This window comes from Anabas testudineus, chromosome 5 (genome assembly GCF_900324465.2).
Source record: "Anabas testudineus chromosome 5, fAnaTes1.2, whole genome shotgun sequence".
In the NCBI taxonomy this organism is placed as follows: domain Eukaryota; kingdom Metazoa; phylum Chordata; class Actinopteri; order Anabantiformes; family Anabantidae; genus Anabas; species Anabas testudineus.
In genome coordinates this window covers 7,793,014-7,807,958 of record NC_046614.1, presented here as the reverse complement: position 1 = coordinate 7,807,958, position 14,945 = coordinate 7,793,014, and the positions used below count along the sequence as shown (strand labels likewise).

General features: G+C 42.0%; 2 protein-coding genes across 3 annotated transcripts in view; both read right to left on the bottom strand.

Annotated features, from left to right (window-relative positions):
• prickle2b (prickle homolog 2b) overlaps nucleotides 1–433 on the bottom strand; it is a 70,693-nt gene extending 70,260 nt beyond the window's left edge. The window contains exon 1 of the mRNA XM_026349925.1: nucleotides 363–433. Within this exon, the coding sequence (XP_026205710.1) occupies nucleotides 363–404 (42 nt within the window). The 5' untranslated portion in view covers nucleotides 405–433. The remainder of the gene's footprint in view (nucleotides 1–362) is intronic.
• Nucleotides 434–5,885: 5,452 nt separating this feature from the next.
• Nucleotides 5,886–14,945, bottom strand: part of LOC113155070 (A disintegrin and metalloproteinase with thrombospondin motifs 9) — a 35,696-nt gene continuing 26,636 nt past the window's right edge. Inside the window, exons 30-40 of one of the 2 annotated variants that reach the window (XM_026349571.1) lie at nucleotides 12,876–13,052; nucleotides 10,195–10,365; nucleotides 9,795–9,989; nucleotides 9,281–9,410; nucleotides 8,866–8,960; nucleotides 8,532–8,626; nucleotides 8,236–8,369; nucleotides 7,703–7,794; nucleotides 7,299–7,403; nucleotides 6,308–6,410; nucleotides 5,886–6,156 (exon numbers count right to left, since the gene is read on the bottom strand). In XM_026349571.1, coding sequence (XP_026205356.1) covers nucleotides 6,321–6,410; nucleotides 7,299–7,403; nucleotides 7,703–7,794; nucleotides 8,236–8,369; nucleotides 8,532–8,626; nucleotides 8,866–8,960; nucleotides 9,281–9,410; nucleotides 9,795–9,989; nucleotides 10,195–10,365; nucleotides 12,876–13,052 — 1,284 coding nt within the window. In that variant the 3' untranslated portion in view covers nucleotides 5,886–6,156; nucleotides 6,308–6,320. Of the gene's footprint in view, nucleotides 6,157–6,307; nucleotides 6,411–6,536; nucleotides 7,142–7,298; nucleotides 7,404–7,702; nucleotides 7,795–8,235; nucleotides 8,370–8,531; nucleotides 8,627–8,865; nucleotides 8,961–9,280; nucleotides 9,411–9,794; nucleotides 9,990–10,194; nucleotides 10,366–12,875; nucleotides 13,053–14,945 lie in introns of those variants that run through there. The other variant, XM_026349570.1, reaches the window with a different exon arrangement.

Sequence of the window (14,945 nt, the reverse complement as noted above, 5' to 3'; positions counted from 1 at the left end):
TCTTGAATAACATGCAATAATTGAGTAACAGACAGCAGTGGGAAGACAACTAAGGCCATGCATCCATTGAACTAACAAAAGCCACTTGTTGAAACAGAGGACTCTTGCTTTTCATCATCTTGACTGTTGTTAATGAGGCTTGTGCCAGTGCGTTATCATAACAAAGCAGATGTAACCTGATGCCCTTAACAACAGCGCAGAGCAGCAACAGGAAAGGAACTTCACATCAAACAAGAACAACTCCCATCCATGTTTTTTTTTTTTTTTTTTTTTTTTATTATTATGAATTAATGCGCAAGAACAAGTCGGCACATGCGCTTTTTGGAAACCACCAGAGCTCCAAGTTGGCGAAGCCTACTCACCGATCTGCAGGAATCTCTCCTATTGGAGCTGCGACTGAACATGACAGGCTGGTCCCAGGCAAGTAAAAGCACAGTCGGTTACTACCGAGACAAATGACGCACAGGGGACGCAGCAGATCTGCGCGCAACCCCACACGCCTCTTCCAAATGGAGCTGCGCTGTTCCGGATAGCAGCTCCACCCTGGTCCCACGCAGCCAATGGAAGACGAGAAAAAATACTTGCAAAAAAAAAAAAAAAAAAAAAAAAAAAAAAAAAGGGGGCCAAACTGTAATTTGGATAAAGCCAGTGATGCAGTGGTTAATAACAGTGTGGCTCACTCCTGACGTCCAGTCTAAGAACATCTCAAAGCAAATAACAGAACCTGTAATCACTGAGGAAATAAATGTTTTTATTCTTGTGCTCTCCTTCAAACACTGGCTTCAAATGACCTGCATCAGTTTCCTAATATTCACTATAGGTTTCAGACGTATAAACTACTTTCACATTCAACTACCTGTTGAGTCACAATATAATTTAATTTAGTCTCAGGTAGCTGTTTTTCCTTTTCGTTCCTCAGCATCCGCAGGATGCACACGGCTGTTTCTTCACTGTTGTATCTGCCACATTGAAAAGCTCCTCTGGATGACACGACCTGAACTACAAAAACTCCCTCAGCCACAGCTTAGTGAACACAGAGCCTCAGCAGTTACTCTAGGACACAGACAGGTGGCAGTGAAAAGTAAACCCAAGTGGTTGGTTTGCAACCCTTGAACGTCTTCAGTTGGGTGTGGGGGTCGCAGCTACAGAAAGTCTGGGGTGAGCAAGAAAGAAAACAAGGATCAGAGCAGGTGTTGCTGCGTCAAAACAAACTGATTCTCCAATGAATTGAATTGAGAAGGAAACAGAGAGGCTGTCAGAGATCTCTGCTGTCTTCCTCTCAAGGACAGACGCTAACCTTGAGACACTCAGCTGCGCTCGTGAATACAAGGGGTAAAAAACATTGTTTGTTACACATCAGTGCTCAACACACACACACACACAGACCTTTTTGCAGAGGCTCACCGCTGTACCTCAGTTCAAAGTCAACCTAGATTACCTCGAGAAATGATGATGATGATAATGATGGTGGCGGGGTGCTGATCCTGGGGACTCACGGCTTTAACATTCTTCTCATTAAGTCTAAAGAATCTAAACACGCTGAAAACAGCTTGCACGCTAATTCTAGGAGCAAATAAAAAAAGATAGTCGGAAGCCGAGTAAATCTCCTTTTTGATAGAGTCAATATGTCAACGTGACAGTTGGTGTACAGAGCTGACAATGGGCTTCTTTGCCTGAGCTCTCGTGGAAAAACAGCTTTCAGAAATGGTCGTTCCAGGATTTCTAATGCCAGGTATTTTGAACTTAAGACCTGCAGAAGTCTGCCAGGGCTGATTTGGGTTCAATGAGCAGTTGCTTGCAAGATAGTGGACATGACATATAGAAGTGTTTGGAACGTCTAGCACGGCCCAAAGCCTACAGCCGCTTAGGCTGCCGGTCTAATCCGTGTGGGAAGGTCTCAGAAAGAGACATAGGAACAAAACTGCTACTGTAACCCATGCACAATGGAGTGACACAGAGAAGCTGAAAGCATTTCGGTTGTTTACAGTGAAGTATTTTTCATAATTCTACTCATCATTTTTGTCTCATTAGCCCTGTAATAGACCGACGACCTGTCCAGAGACAGCTGGGAGTGGCTCCCAGCATTCCTTACCAGAAAAAGCGGATAGGATAATAGATGGATGGATGGATTTATCCTCGCAGTAGAAACATCTGATCTTGTGATCCGGATACGACTCAGTTTGCAGAGATGCTTGGAGCGTGGAACACCAGTGTAAAATATTGCCTTCCCTTTGTCCACATTGTCCCATCTATCTTATCAATACACAAAACAAACTTTAATAGACTAAGAAATAAACAGATTATTGTAAGATGCTGTGAGGGTTAATTGAGTTCATCTCTGAAGGCTCTATGGGGATTGAAAGCCTCAACCATCCGCATTAAAAACACAGAAGTACAAACATTACACAGATGTCAAATACACATACAGTGAAAAGCCCCTTTGTGCCACTTGACACGTAGCATTAACCAAAATAAGCCATGTGCTTTTACTTTCACTGATTCTAAGGTGCTTATGATTGTACTTCTATTTGTAATTATAAGTGCAACTACCTCATCACCACTAAGTCAACATCCGTATCTGCACAGGGAATCAGATGAGTGAGGTTACTCTCTTTTTGCCGGTGACTGTGACTTATTCTTTCTTATGATGGAAAACATGAAATTACTGGAATAGATCTCAGGTGCCAGTTTCTGTTTTGATCAGATATGCTGATAAAAACCTGGAGTGTTAAGTGGAAACGGTGTTTTGTAGTGTTAAACCCTCTTTCGGCATGCTTCAAGGAGTTAATCTCCACTTTGAACAGCGATGAAACTAGGCTACTTAGAAGCAGTGAGGCAGAGCGCTCAAAAATTACATTTGGCTGCATCAGCTGAAATGTTCCTATGAGTCTGATGTTTTTATTTTCAGGAATATGTGATGTAATACAAACATGCTGACATGCTGCTGTCATCATGCTGCTACACAGAGGAGCCGTCTCACAGCTTTCATGTGAGCCTAAGAATTAAAAAGTTAAAGAGATGGAGCTTTAGAGATAGAGAGTTTTTTCTTTGGCATGTTGGCAAATCGACTTCTGAATCACATCTTAAGTTTGGACAAGCCCTCCGGAGCTGTTGAAAGCTGCTGCCTCCTTCCATTTCCCTGCTTTTCATACGTGTGCGTATCCCCCCGTGTAACAGCCACTGTTTAAATAACAGCTTAGAGTGTTGACAGACGTTTGAGGCGTCGGTCCCTAAATGACGTGCCAGCTCTTATTTCTACACCTGAAGTGACCACAATGACATGAAATATAGCTTGTGTAAGACTGTGTGAGTTAGTCAGAGATACTTCAGTGTATAATAAACTCCCAGCGATCTGGAACAAGTTCATATAGCAGTGCATTCCCATTTGTGTCTGCTGAGATCAGCAGTAAAAAATTTTATTTATGAGAACCAGTGCTGACACCTGGTAGATGCCCATTAATGCACCACTTTAACAGACACAAAGTAGGTTAGCTCAATAAAATACATCTGTCAGGTCACAAGCCAGACTGTTGTGATAGTTTAAAGTATGTAATCATAATCAAGCTGAAGCACTATGCACTGAGGATGTTATGGTGCAAACATTAACCAGACCATTATCTATTCATGATTTTTATAGCCAGTGTCACAGTTGGATGATACATCAAGGACAAAGTGGAATTACAATGAAGTATTAGTATGAAGAACAGACAGGCAGGCGGGCACGATGTGGGTCAGGCATTTTATTTCCTTATTGCCTTATCTGGTCTCATACATAAATTATGCTTTTAATACGGCAGCACAAAACAAGGCTCATACAATTTATGAGGATATGACATATATATAAAAAAAAATGTATTCACAAAACAGGAAACGTGCCGCCGGACAGTTCACTTTATGGTGACACTGCTTTGCGCTGGTAATTCATAGTCACTTAAGGTAAAAGCCTATGTACATTCACATAAAAAAGAAGGTAAAATAAATATTTGCATGTAAAATAAAGCAATGTATAAGGACACTTAACCTGATTAACATGTGGCAAACACATACAATAAGATAAATACAATTAAATATCATAAGAATCCCTTCATTTACTGTATGGCACCTGAGAACTCTGTTGACTGAACTACTGTATATTCACAATGAGAAGTGCATTTGTCAGTTGTGACTGTCACCAAGTTATTACTTCACCATGTGTTCAGAAATCATTACTTGTATAGTGGCAGGACTGTGAAATTCCCTTTGGCTGAAGTGTGTACATTATCACATAAGGCACTGAAATAGCACCACATAAAACTGCTTAGAAAAGCAAGTATGGCTTCTTAATCAGTTGCACGTATAATACGTAGCTTACATACTGTACCTAAGCTACACAAGGCTTAAACAACAAAAAGTGTAATTTCTTCATGTATATGTTGCTTATATTTTGCAATTTTCCTGTCCACACTGGTTAATGAGATACAAAAACATACAGCATACAAAAAAAAAAAACTAAGTACCCTGATACTGTGACAAAAAACAAGTCAAAATGCTCTAAACGGGAAGTATGTACAGTTTAGACAGGCTCTTAAAAGCTAGAGAGAAGGAGGTACAGGAGGCAAAAGTTTACAGGCAGCATCTGGACAGAAATCATGCTGGTGTCTCCAGGGATGGACCGGTGCATTATATCTCCGCAGTATCTCCTGGAATTTTACTGGCCTAAGGTAAAGTCTTTTTCTCTTTTTCTTTTCTGAATTCTTTTAAGCTGCTCCAGATAAGATAACCTGTTTGCTCTGTAAAAGCTAAAAGGATAATGGCTCTCCGTGGTCACTGCACGCTACCTGAGTGATATACAGAGGAATTCGGTTCTCTCTGATGTCTGGCAGCATAATCTCTACGGGTTTCGCAACCTACAGCCTTATGTTGCACGACTATGTGTGTATGTGTGTGTGTGTGCCTTTGTGTGGTATGTGGATTGTGTATGGGTAAACTTCCTTGCTGGGCTCCAAATCCGTCACAAACCAGTCTTGGCATGCAAACACTTCATTCTAGGCTTGTTTTAAATATACCATATTACACCTTTCCACAGCAGCTCCCTCGCTACCTGTGCTCCTTCGACTGCACAGAAGTTCAGATCCTGTTCAAAATCTAAAATAATATTTAGAACGATAGTGACGCTGGTGAGTGAACATGCTTGTACTACACAAATGAAAGTGAAATGACTCGAAATGAGTGCTACTATTTAAAATTATGGTTTCAGTATGGTACTGTGGTTGCCATAGCAGCAACACCTGGTTTTTCCTGCAGTGTGTTATTGTAGCACCTGACCCCGGTACTCGTCTGTTAATGACGATGTGCTACAGTTCACAGGGCTATACTCTTCTCCCTCCCATCCAGCTGGACGAAGATCAACAGCTGCATTTAACAGCTGGAGAGTTGCAGCCTGAGCACAATCTAGACGGCGTGTGGCACCTGGGTTTGAATTTGCTCGGCTGCAAACGCTTAAGACGTGAGCGAAGGAGTAGCGTTCCTGAGGTGAATGCTAAAACCTGTCAGCAGCTCAGTAAGTAGCTATACGCCCTGTCTGGAAAAAGTGACAGCGAGAGTTGCACACGATTTAGGAAGGCACAGTTTAGGAAGGTAAAATCTGACTATGAAATACATTCAAAGTAACCAAAGACGTTTTCTTAAGAAGCTGCTCGGTGGATAAGTGTGGTTATACCGGACATGTGTCTGTAAACCTTTCCTGAAGTGATGAAGGTTTAAAAAAAGAACTCGTTTGCTTCAAGACACCTCCCTGCATATGAACAACAGGACTGCTGACGATCACAGCGATAACATTATCAGATGAAAGACAACTTAAAAAGAAACATATGGAGTGACAACAGCACGAAAAAGTCCGAGTGGCACACATTCTGGCAAATATCTGATAAATGGCAACTGTGTAGTGTTTGTTAGTGACAACAAAACCATTAAATTACATTACAATACAAAAATAAATTCCGAGTACAATAAATAAGACATTTCGATCCTGCTATGTACAGTACTTACACCACAATATTTTACACTATACACATGAATGAGGTCATGTGAAGGACAGGTTTGAGTTCTAAGACGGCCGCATCACCGGGAGGGATGTGTTGATGTGACAAGAACCTGAACAGAACTGCCAAGATGATGCTAAAAGACAATATAGACACAACACTGTCAGTGGCCCATTTAGCCATGAGTTCTTACAAATGCACAATAATAAAAACACATGCATGTAGTTTCTACTTCTAGGTTCAATTTAGTTAAAAAAAAAAACATTGACAAAAAAAGTGTGCAGCACCTGTTCAATGGGGTTACTCCACTGTCACAGGCAGAGTGGAGCCAGAGGACGGTATACATTTCCCACAGTAGCCTCCACACATTCCTGAAACTCTGCTACCATCCTGTGGACGCAAGAGGAACAACATGACCTTTATGAGCGTCTGCTGCTGCTAGTTTGGTAAAACAATCATATTTTGTAAGGATGTGAAGTGTAAAGGATGTGTGAGCTTAAAGGATATGTAAAGAAGAAAGAACTGGCAGTGTAGGACGTGTAGGTTGTGCTGCTTCTACTAGAACCTCTCCACCCAACAGCAGGGTTGTTTTGGTGACACTGGAAGCAGGTGTGAATTAGATAATCACTCTCAGCAACAAGCAGAGAAACACAAGCTAGTTAATCGCTAACGCTTCACTGGCACAATTTGCTTGCAGCATTATGGACGGGTTCATACAAACTAGCAACAAAAAAGAAACTGCATCAGATGAGCACAACAAGGGCCCTATATACAAAGCCCTGTCCCACGACATTAAAGGCACAGCATGCAGCGAGTGGTTTGTCTGATCTCCTCTGGAGTGCTCTCTCCATCCCACTGTCACAACCTGACTTCATTTAAACGGCCTGGAGAGCCCAGAGTGGGCCGGCTGGCTATGCATATCAGACTGTGAACACTTTTTGGCATCGCCTCCTGTCTTAGCTTTGCCAAAAAGAACTCTCCAGCTTGATCTCCATTTCAAAAGCAGAGGGTAGGGGGGAGTGGGGGCACTTGAGCGAGCAGCTGCCCAATAAAGGTCCTAGAAGGAGGAGAAGTGGAGATGGGAATACGGAATCCACTTGGGACTGTGCCCACTTGAAGCTCTGAAGCCAAGAGAACAGACAAAGAATAGAAAGTAAGGATGGAGACATGGGATGTAAGAGGTAAAAGGACAGAAAATGATGTAAGTGATTTACAGAACAGGGAGATTTAAGGCTGTAGTGCTGATCTTTTCCCAGTAACATGCCACGTTGTCAATACCTGTGATTTTTGTACATCAACCTTTGCATAGTTGCCCTGGGAGATCCACAAGGTGTCCTCAGCCACCTTGAAACCTGTTCCTGAGAGGTTGATCCTGAAGCGGCCCTAAAGCAAGAGTAAAGGACACAGAGAGAAAGAATACAAATAAGATATCACATCAGAAATATATTTAAAGATGCATGAGAATTCATTTTTACCATGTGCATTGATATGCAGAAAAACTACACAGAATCTACAAGATCACCTTTGTGTGTAAATTCCATTTAACTTTATTTGCAGTGTAAAATTAGCTTTTAGCGAGACATAAACCAATCATGTCATGGACGACTGCGAGTCAGGCAAAAAGTAGTGTTTTGAGAATTTAACTATAAAGTAGTTGTAGATTCATTGGTTTCCATCCTCACCTGTGGACAACCAGCAGCACTGTAACAGTCTCCGGCTGTGGCGTATGGCACACTCTTGCCTTCACGGGTAAAAGCAAACTGCCAGTCTGTAGCTAAACAACAAGATGAGGTAAAACAAACTAGTCAGGCATGATGTAACAAGGATTCTTAGAAATTTGTATCCTGAAATGTGCTGCTTTAAGACCTCAGATGAACTTGCATAATGATAGCTTCCATCTGCCATAATGACCGAGCCTTGTGTCATTTAACCTAAACTAAACCTGCCCTCCGTTTTAGGGTCAGGCTAATGGTAATATCTGTATAATTCCATCTACTTAGAGCAGTTTCAGTCAATATTCTCAAGGCTTGTAATTGTCTTTAAATAAACCTTGAAGACATCTTGAGCCCATTAATCCGAATGAGCGCTGACATAATTAAATGGCAAAGGAAGTTGTTATTTGAGAGTAATAGTAGCGTTAACACTGGTGCAGGACGCAGTTCTCGGAGTGTTTGTGTCTGCCATCTGCCCGTCAGCGTGAGTGTGGGCCGCTTACTAATGATGTTCATCTTGCTGATGTCCAGGCGGACTTTAGAGAAGGTGGTGACGCCAGCAGCTGTGTAGTCTCTCCGACAGTCACAGTCTTCTCTTCTGGAGCCATTGGCTGGACACTGGGTTGGATCATTGAGCCTGTGAAGACACACACACACACACACACACACACACACACACAAACACACACACACACACCTTATCTCAATTGGACTTTACACTTCATGCAACACCATGAATCGGTTTGATATTCATTCTGTAATCAAACAGCTGTCATCGGTATCTTGTTGGATGTTTTACCTGAAACCAAAGATCTCTGAAAAATTCTCCCCTTCTCCTGTTGTCAAGGTGATGTACTCCTGCGGAGTCTCTGTCTGCATTCCTGCACAGAAGACCTGAGGAGAAATACGTGGAAGAGGAAGAAGAGAAGATGTTACAATGGTTGTTACAACTGGCAAGTTACCATTTTAGGTACTTTGTGCTGTCACACCGCACAAAAACATTCTTTTAGCATTTAAGTCGTCTGAATAGAAAGCATGAAGACTTGTCTCTCTCCCCTCCTCAATAAAACTTGTTATGGTGTCACTAAATGTTCTTTGTACACGTATGAAGTAACCAGTTCATATAATCTTACCTTGACTGGTTTTCCTTGAATGGTGAGAAAATGTTCGCTGTCTGGGAGTGGGCTGTTCATGCTCTGGATCTCCTGACAGCTGGAGGGAAAATGGCCTTGGAGACAGAAAAACAAAGTAAGTACGGCAAAGATTTACCACAGCAGAGGTGCTCGGGCTGCATGTTCACACGCTTCAGGAGTTAAGTCAAGTGCAGCACATCGCTGCATCAAATCAAAGAAAATAATAAGGTTCCCTCTTTGATGTTCCATGATACTGTAGGGAAGTAAATACAGTGGATAGGAAGTGTTTGAAGTTTACTTCCGATTATAAATATTTCACTGAATGCTGAATCTCAGAGATGACCAGATCAAGTTGATTTCAGATGCATTCAGTTACCCTGTATTTAACCCCGCAGCCATTTTCTCTGATACTCACAGCTTGGATTTCTGCAGACCTTTCTGCCTTCTGGCGCGGCGTCTGGAGAACACCTATTGCTTTCTTGACCATCTGCTGACACACACCGCACCGTCCTCTCCATCACTCCATCACCACAGCTCGCTGAACACTAGAGGGGAGGAAGGGGACCGTGACAGTGAAAGTAAAACGCGTGGCCTCGCAGTCTATCTGCAGAGCTCGTCATCTCGAGAAATGTTCACGTGCACACATGAAGTGCAGTGATATTGATGTGGACACGTGCTTACAGTGTGCAAAGGAAAGCCATTAAACCTCATGGATTAAAATGATGTGCATGAGTAACCTCATTATAATCTGTTCTTTTAACCCTACAGCAATTACTCTTCACTAATTTACTGCATCATAACAAAAATCTGATAAAAAAAAACTAAAAGACAGTCGAGTGACTTAAAAATATATTAACAAATGAGGTTAGTAAACTTAAGATTTATGTGCCACTTGGATAAAATAGCAATAACTGACTGGACTTGCTCACCAGTCCCCAGGCTCCAACCCTCCACTCCTGTAGTGGTAGGCATGGGCCCAGATTGCAAGGCATGTAGCTTTCAGGGGGGCTCCCAGGGCAGCTGGACAAAGACTGATGGCCATACTCATAGTTGTCATTCTCCACATGCACCTCACTGCAGGAGATCAGACGCTGGCGGTAGCCCTGGCCACAGCTGGCTGAGCACTGGAGGAGAGGATAAATCACCGGGCATGAAATAGCAACAGAGGTCCTCACAGAAGACAAACAGGTGATTTCTGTCCTTATCACACCACAGAAGTCAAAGGTGTGGATTTTTGAAGAAAGAAGCATTGAAAATGGACTTTTTACAATTTAAAATCTCGATGCCTGTTACATCAGGTGGATGAGACACAGCCTGTCTGACTCTCACCTCAGTCCATTCTCCTGTGATCCAGATGTATTCACAGGCGTGGTTGTTACAGCTCTCTATGTCTGGAGGTCTGATCTGGTTCACACAGTACATTTCGTGAACCTCCTGCTGATTGTGGTCCACGCACTGCAAGGATCGTCGTCTGTGGCCCAGTCCACACGATTTACTGCACTATAGTTGAGAAAAGAGAGACTGGTGTTTTACAAAGATGCCCAATTATACATGAGTGGTACCAGGAGAAAAATATGACATGGATATATTATACAGGGCATTGATGCTATAAATGTCTAATAGGCTGGTTTTGCATATTATTTGCTCATTTGCAGCTCTGAGTTTGTAAGACCATGTTGTTTATTTGCTTCCAAAGAAGCAAGTTAGCCAATAAGAATTAGGACTGGAATTATCCATTTGAAAAATAAAGGCTTTGGCTTGGCACTAGGGAAGAAGCATGTCAAAATAAAGTCTGAAGGGAAAACACAGTTGCTTGAGAAGAAAAACCTGAGGACATGGCCAAGACCTGACAAGACTTTAAGCATCTTCTAACTCTTTACAGTCCAACAATATGTCTGATTAAACTGAAGTTCACTAGTAGAAAGCAGCTGCCTCAAGTCTTGGCATCTGGATAGTCCCCCACAACTCAAGCATATCACTAATACAATTTGTGATATTAATGAGCTGTGTTCCTAGTAACAGAATGTCACCATCTTTATAAAAGGCCAAACCAAATAAAAATATTGTGAGAGTCTGTTGAAAAGAGTTGAAGGTATAATCAATATCAACTGCACAGTTATATTAGTTACTGCACAATAAAATGCAATTTCAACACAGGCCGGACATCATATTGGAAAGTATATTCAATAGTATAGTATATTTTATGTATTTAAAACAGTAGTTCAACATTATCAGTCTGTTATTGTACAGCCAACAGATAACTGGTTCACTTTAACCTAACATAATGTGAGTTTCCTCACAACACAAACCAGATTCTCTGTATTTACCGAGACTTAACCATCATTATATCCACTCATGCACCTATTGCCAGCGTCCTCACCATCGAGCCAAGATTTATACCAGCCATTTCCATCTGCTGCCAGCCAGATCAATCAGCAACTAGGAAGGTTTCCCTTCATGCCTCTCATGCCGTGAACTCATTCTTGTTATCTTGCCTGCACTGCATGTTCTTTTAACGTTACTTCACCGCGCCTGCCCGCCTGCCTCCCTGTCTGCATTTAGTCCTATTGGCCTGTGCGAACAACAAACTAAAACATTGTTACAGAATATAACAGCACATTTATCTGTTTTATTTTGTTTTTCTGTTTTACGGGTTAAAAAAAAAAACATCCTGTATATACATTTTTTTAAATCATCTAAAGAACTTTGTCTTCCACAACTACTCCTTACTACTCCTTTAGAGTAAGAACTCAGGGCGGCTGGTACATTTGTCTTTGTTAGGCCTCTACCTCACCTCCTCTGTTTTGTAATGGTGTGGCTATGACAATTGTGCCCTCAGATGAAGTGTTTGCTTGACTACAAGGTTACAGCAGCAGAACTGCTGCAGGGATGATTTATTAGTACAGTACATTCAGGTCCGTGTGGTAACTCAACTATTACGACCTTCGGTCCTGTAGGAGCTGAAATTCAAGTCCATATTTCAAGAAGGGCTCAGCGAGGCCTCAACTTGTGTCAGAAACACTCTGTGGTGTTACCACTACAGCCAATTCCAGATGGTCCTCATCAATCTTAACACGCTGAACACTGTCAAAACGACTGCAACTGTGCCTGTAACTGCTATTGTACTGTAAGCAATGCTGTGCATAGTATTATAGATAATGGGTACCCACGTTTTGATAATATTGATAGTAGGCAAAGCTATAGGCAAAAATATTTAATTTAACAGACACGACTATGGCAATATGCTAGACTGCAGAAAATAAAGAGGCATTATTTTTTTGTTTGTGAAGTCTATGTAGGAGCTGGCTGCACTGCTGTAATTACCTCCAGCTGTTAATTGGGACACCCAGGCAGGGAGCACCAAACACTTCTCCACACTAATTACAATCTAGTCCTAGAAAACACGTTTCATGCTACTCAGTGACCCAGATTCAAGTTCACTTAATCACGGCAGAGACGAGACTCCTGCTGCAGCCTGCCTGCACTAATAACCCAGGTCCCTGACTCTCAACAAGTATCTGTAGGTTCCTGGATCACAGAAAAGTGCTGAGTGCAGGGATGCACCAGCCAGCATACGTCCCCTCGGTTTGAGCAACAGCTCTTTATCTGGTGCTTCCACAATAAGAGCAGATAACAGAGACAGCAAAGAGCATTAGTCATGCAGAGGTTTTTGTCAAACCACAGATCATAAACACAAAAACACTTTTTAAGACCCTGCAGATTCAAATGCTCCCAAAACAGTGAGTTAGCCAATCAGAATTAGGTCTGAAATGACCCTCTTTACAAAGAGGCTTCGGCTTGGTTGAAAAAAAAACCAAAGGGCTCATCTGATTTTGGTCAGACTTTGCAGCAGCTCTCCTCCCCTCCTCCTCCTCCTCCTCCCCCCTGGCGTCGCGACAGCAGTGCCTCGGACTGGAGCTGCAGCGGCTGCAGGTACCACAGAGCCCGCTGGGTCGTGCGCAGCTGCGGAGCTGCTGTGTCCCAACGCACCCGGACATCATTGTGCTTACCGCCTGCCACTCTCCCTCTCTCCAGCGGTACCGGGAGGGACAGTCAGCGACCCGGCAGCTCTGGCTGGATGCCGGTCTGGAGCGCCGGGGACAGCCGGTCTCCAGCGGGCTGCGTCGGTCTCCGACCTGGCAGAACACCTCCCGCTGCTGGACGCCGTCGCCGCATGATGCCGAACACTGGATGTGGGACAGGTAATGTAAGGTTATTACCTACACACTGACTTCCACTGTGTTGGAGTAAATCTAGTTGTTCACCATCTCAACATCAGCTCTCGGATAATAGAGAATACACAACTTAAAAAAAAAAGAAAAACTATAGCAGCAATGAATCAATGGAAATATGTACATTTAGTTAATTTCACTTAATTGAACTCTGAATGTTCTGGTTGGTATTTTCAGGCCACCCAGAAAGTTGTAAGCGCGAGCTGTTTTAAAGGATTTATTAACTCCTGAAAGTTGATTCAATGTATTAAACAAAGATTTTATAGTTCACTAAAGTAGTAGACTTCCTATCCCGCTTGAAAGTTTATACTCTCCAGACTCCTCAGTCACGACAGAAATGTATGCATCTCTAATATATGTTCGACTGACTAATGGTTATTTCTTTCCATAATAAAACCTGATTAAAGTTTTGAGAAGCAGTTTCAAATGTTGGTATAACTGTGGCACAAAATGGTGTCATAGCCTGCAGACTGTCCGTGTAACTAAACAAGTGAGCCTTACATCCTAGGTTTGTTCAACTGGTTTTCTCAAGTTCACTGAATTTACAGTGGTGACCTTTTCAAATGTCGTGGTTTTCTGCATTCATTTGTCATAAAATGTGATCTCCTCTTCATCCAAATAAAGAGTATTAACAAATAGAAAGTAATAACACAAAAAATTCTGATCTCTCGTGTCTTTATTGAGAACAACCAAAAAAAATAGTGATAGTGGAACAAGTATGTGAACCCTTAGAGTAATTACCTCAAAAAAACTAATTGGAATCAGGTGCTACTTGGGTGTGGACTAGATCTACTTCGACCGACAAAAAACACTTAAACCTTTTAATTTTGTTCCGCACAAGAAGAATACGCTTATGTGAGCTATGCCTTGCCAAAAGTAGCATTTAGAGGACCTACGATCAAGAATTGTCGATGTACAAAAAACTGTAAAGCGTTACAAAGTCAAACGCCAGTCTACAGGTAGGCAAACAAATAGAAACACTATGGGACTGTGGCTTCTTGTCAGGTCAAAACGTTCAAAATGTTTTCACTTCTTCAAACTAAAGAAGCTACTTAGATGAGTAGTGAAACGTTTCGACCTGACAAAAAGGAAATCCAGTTGCCGTGACTAAACTTCCAGATGATCTACCAAGAAGTGAGTGTCAACTCAAAATGACCCAAGAGCAAAACAAGCACTCATTAATGAGGTAAAGAAGTGTCAGCCAAAGATTTGAAGGCATAATTAGAACTAGCTAACATCTGTGTTCATGAGTCTACAGTAGGTAAAACATTGAACTAGTAGTGTGTCAATAGCAGGACACCACGAAGGAAGCTGCTGCCTACTAAAACGAACATCACTGCACTCCTGAAGTTTGCCAAAGAGCACACTGACACTCCACAGCAGTATTAGCAAAATGTTTTGTGGACAGATGAAACTATATTGAACTATTTGGAAAGAACCCACAGCAATACATTTGGCATAAAAAGGACACTGCACATCATCATGAAAACATCATCCCAACTGTAAAGTATGGTGGAGGAAACGTCATGATTTGGGCCTGCTTTGCTGCATCAGCCTGGCCAGCTTGCAGTGATTAGGGTAGATAGGGTAAGATTCTTCAGGATAATTTGAGAATGTCTGTACTTGAAACTATGCAACAGGACAATAACCCAAAACACACAACAGAATGACTTCAGATAAACAAAATCTGCCTTTTGCAGTGGCCAAGTAAGAACCCAGACCTTTTATGGTTGTTCTCAATAAAGTCATGAAAAATCAGAATTATTTCTATGTTATGATTTTAGGCACATTATATTGGTTAATCCTCTTGACTTACATGAAGATCAGATCGGATTTTATGAGAAATTA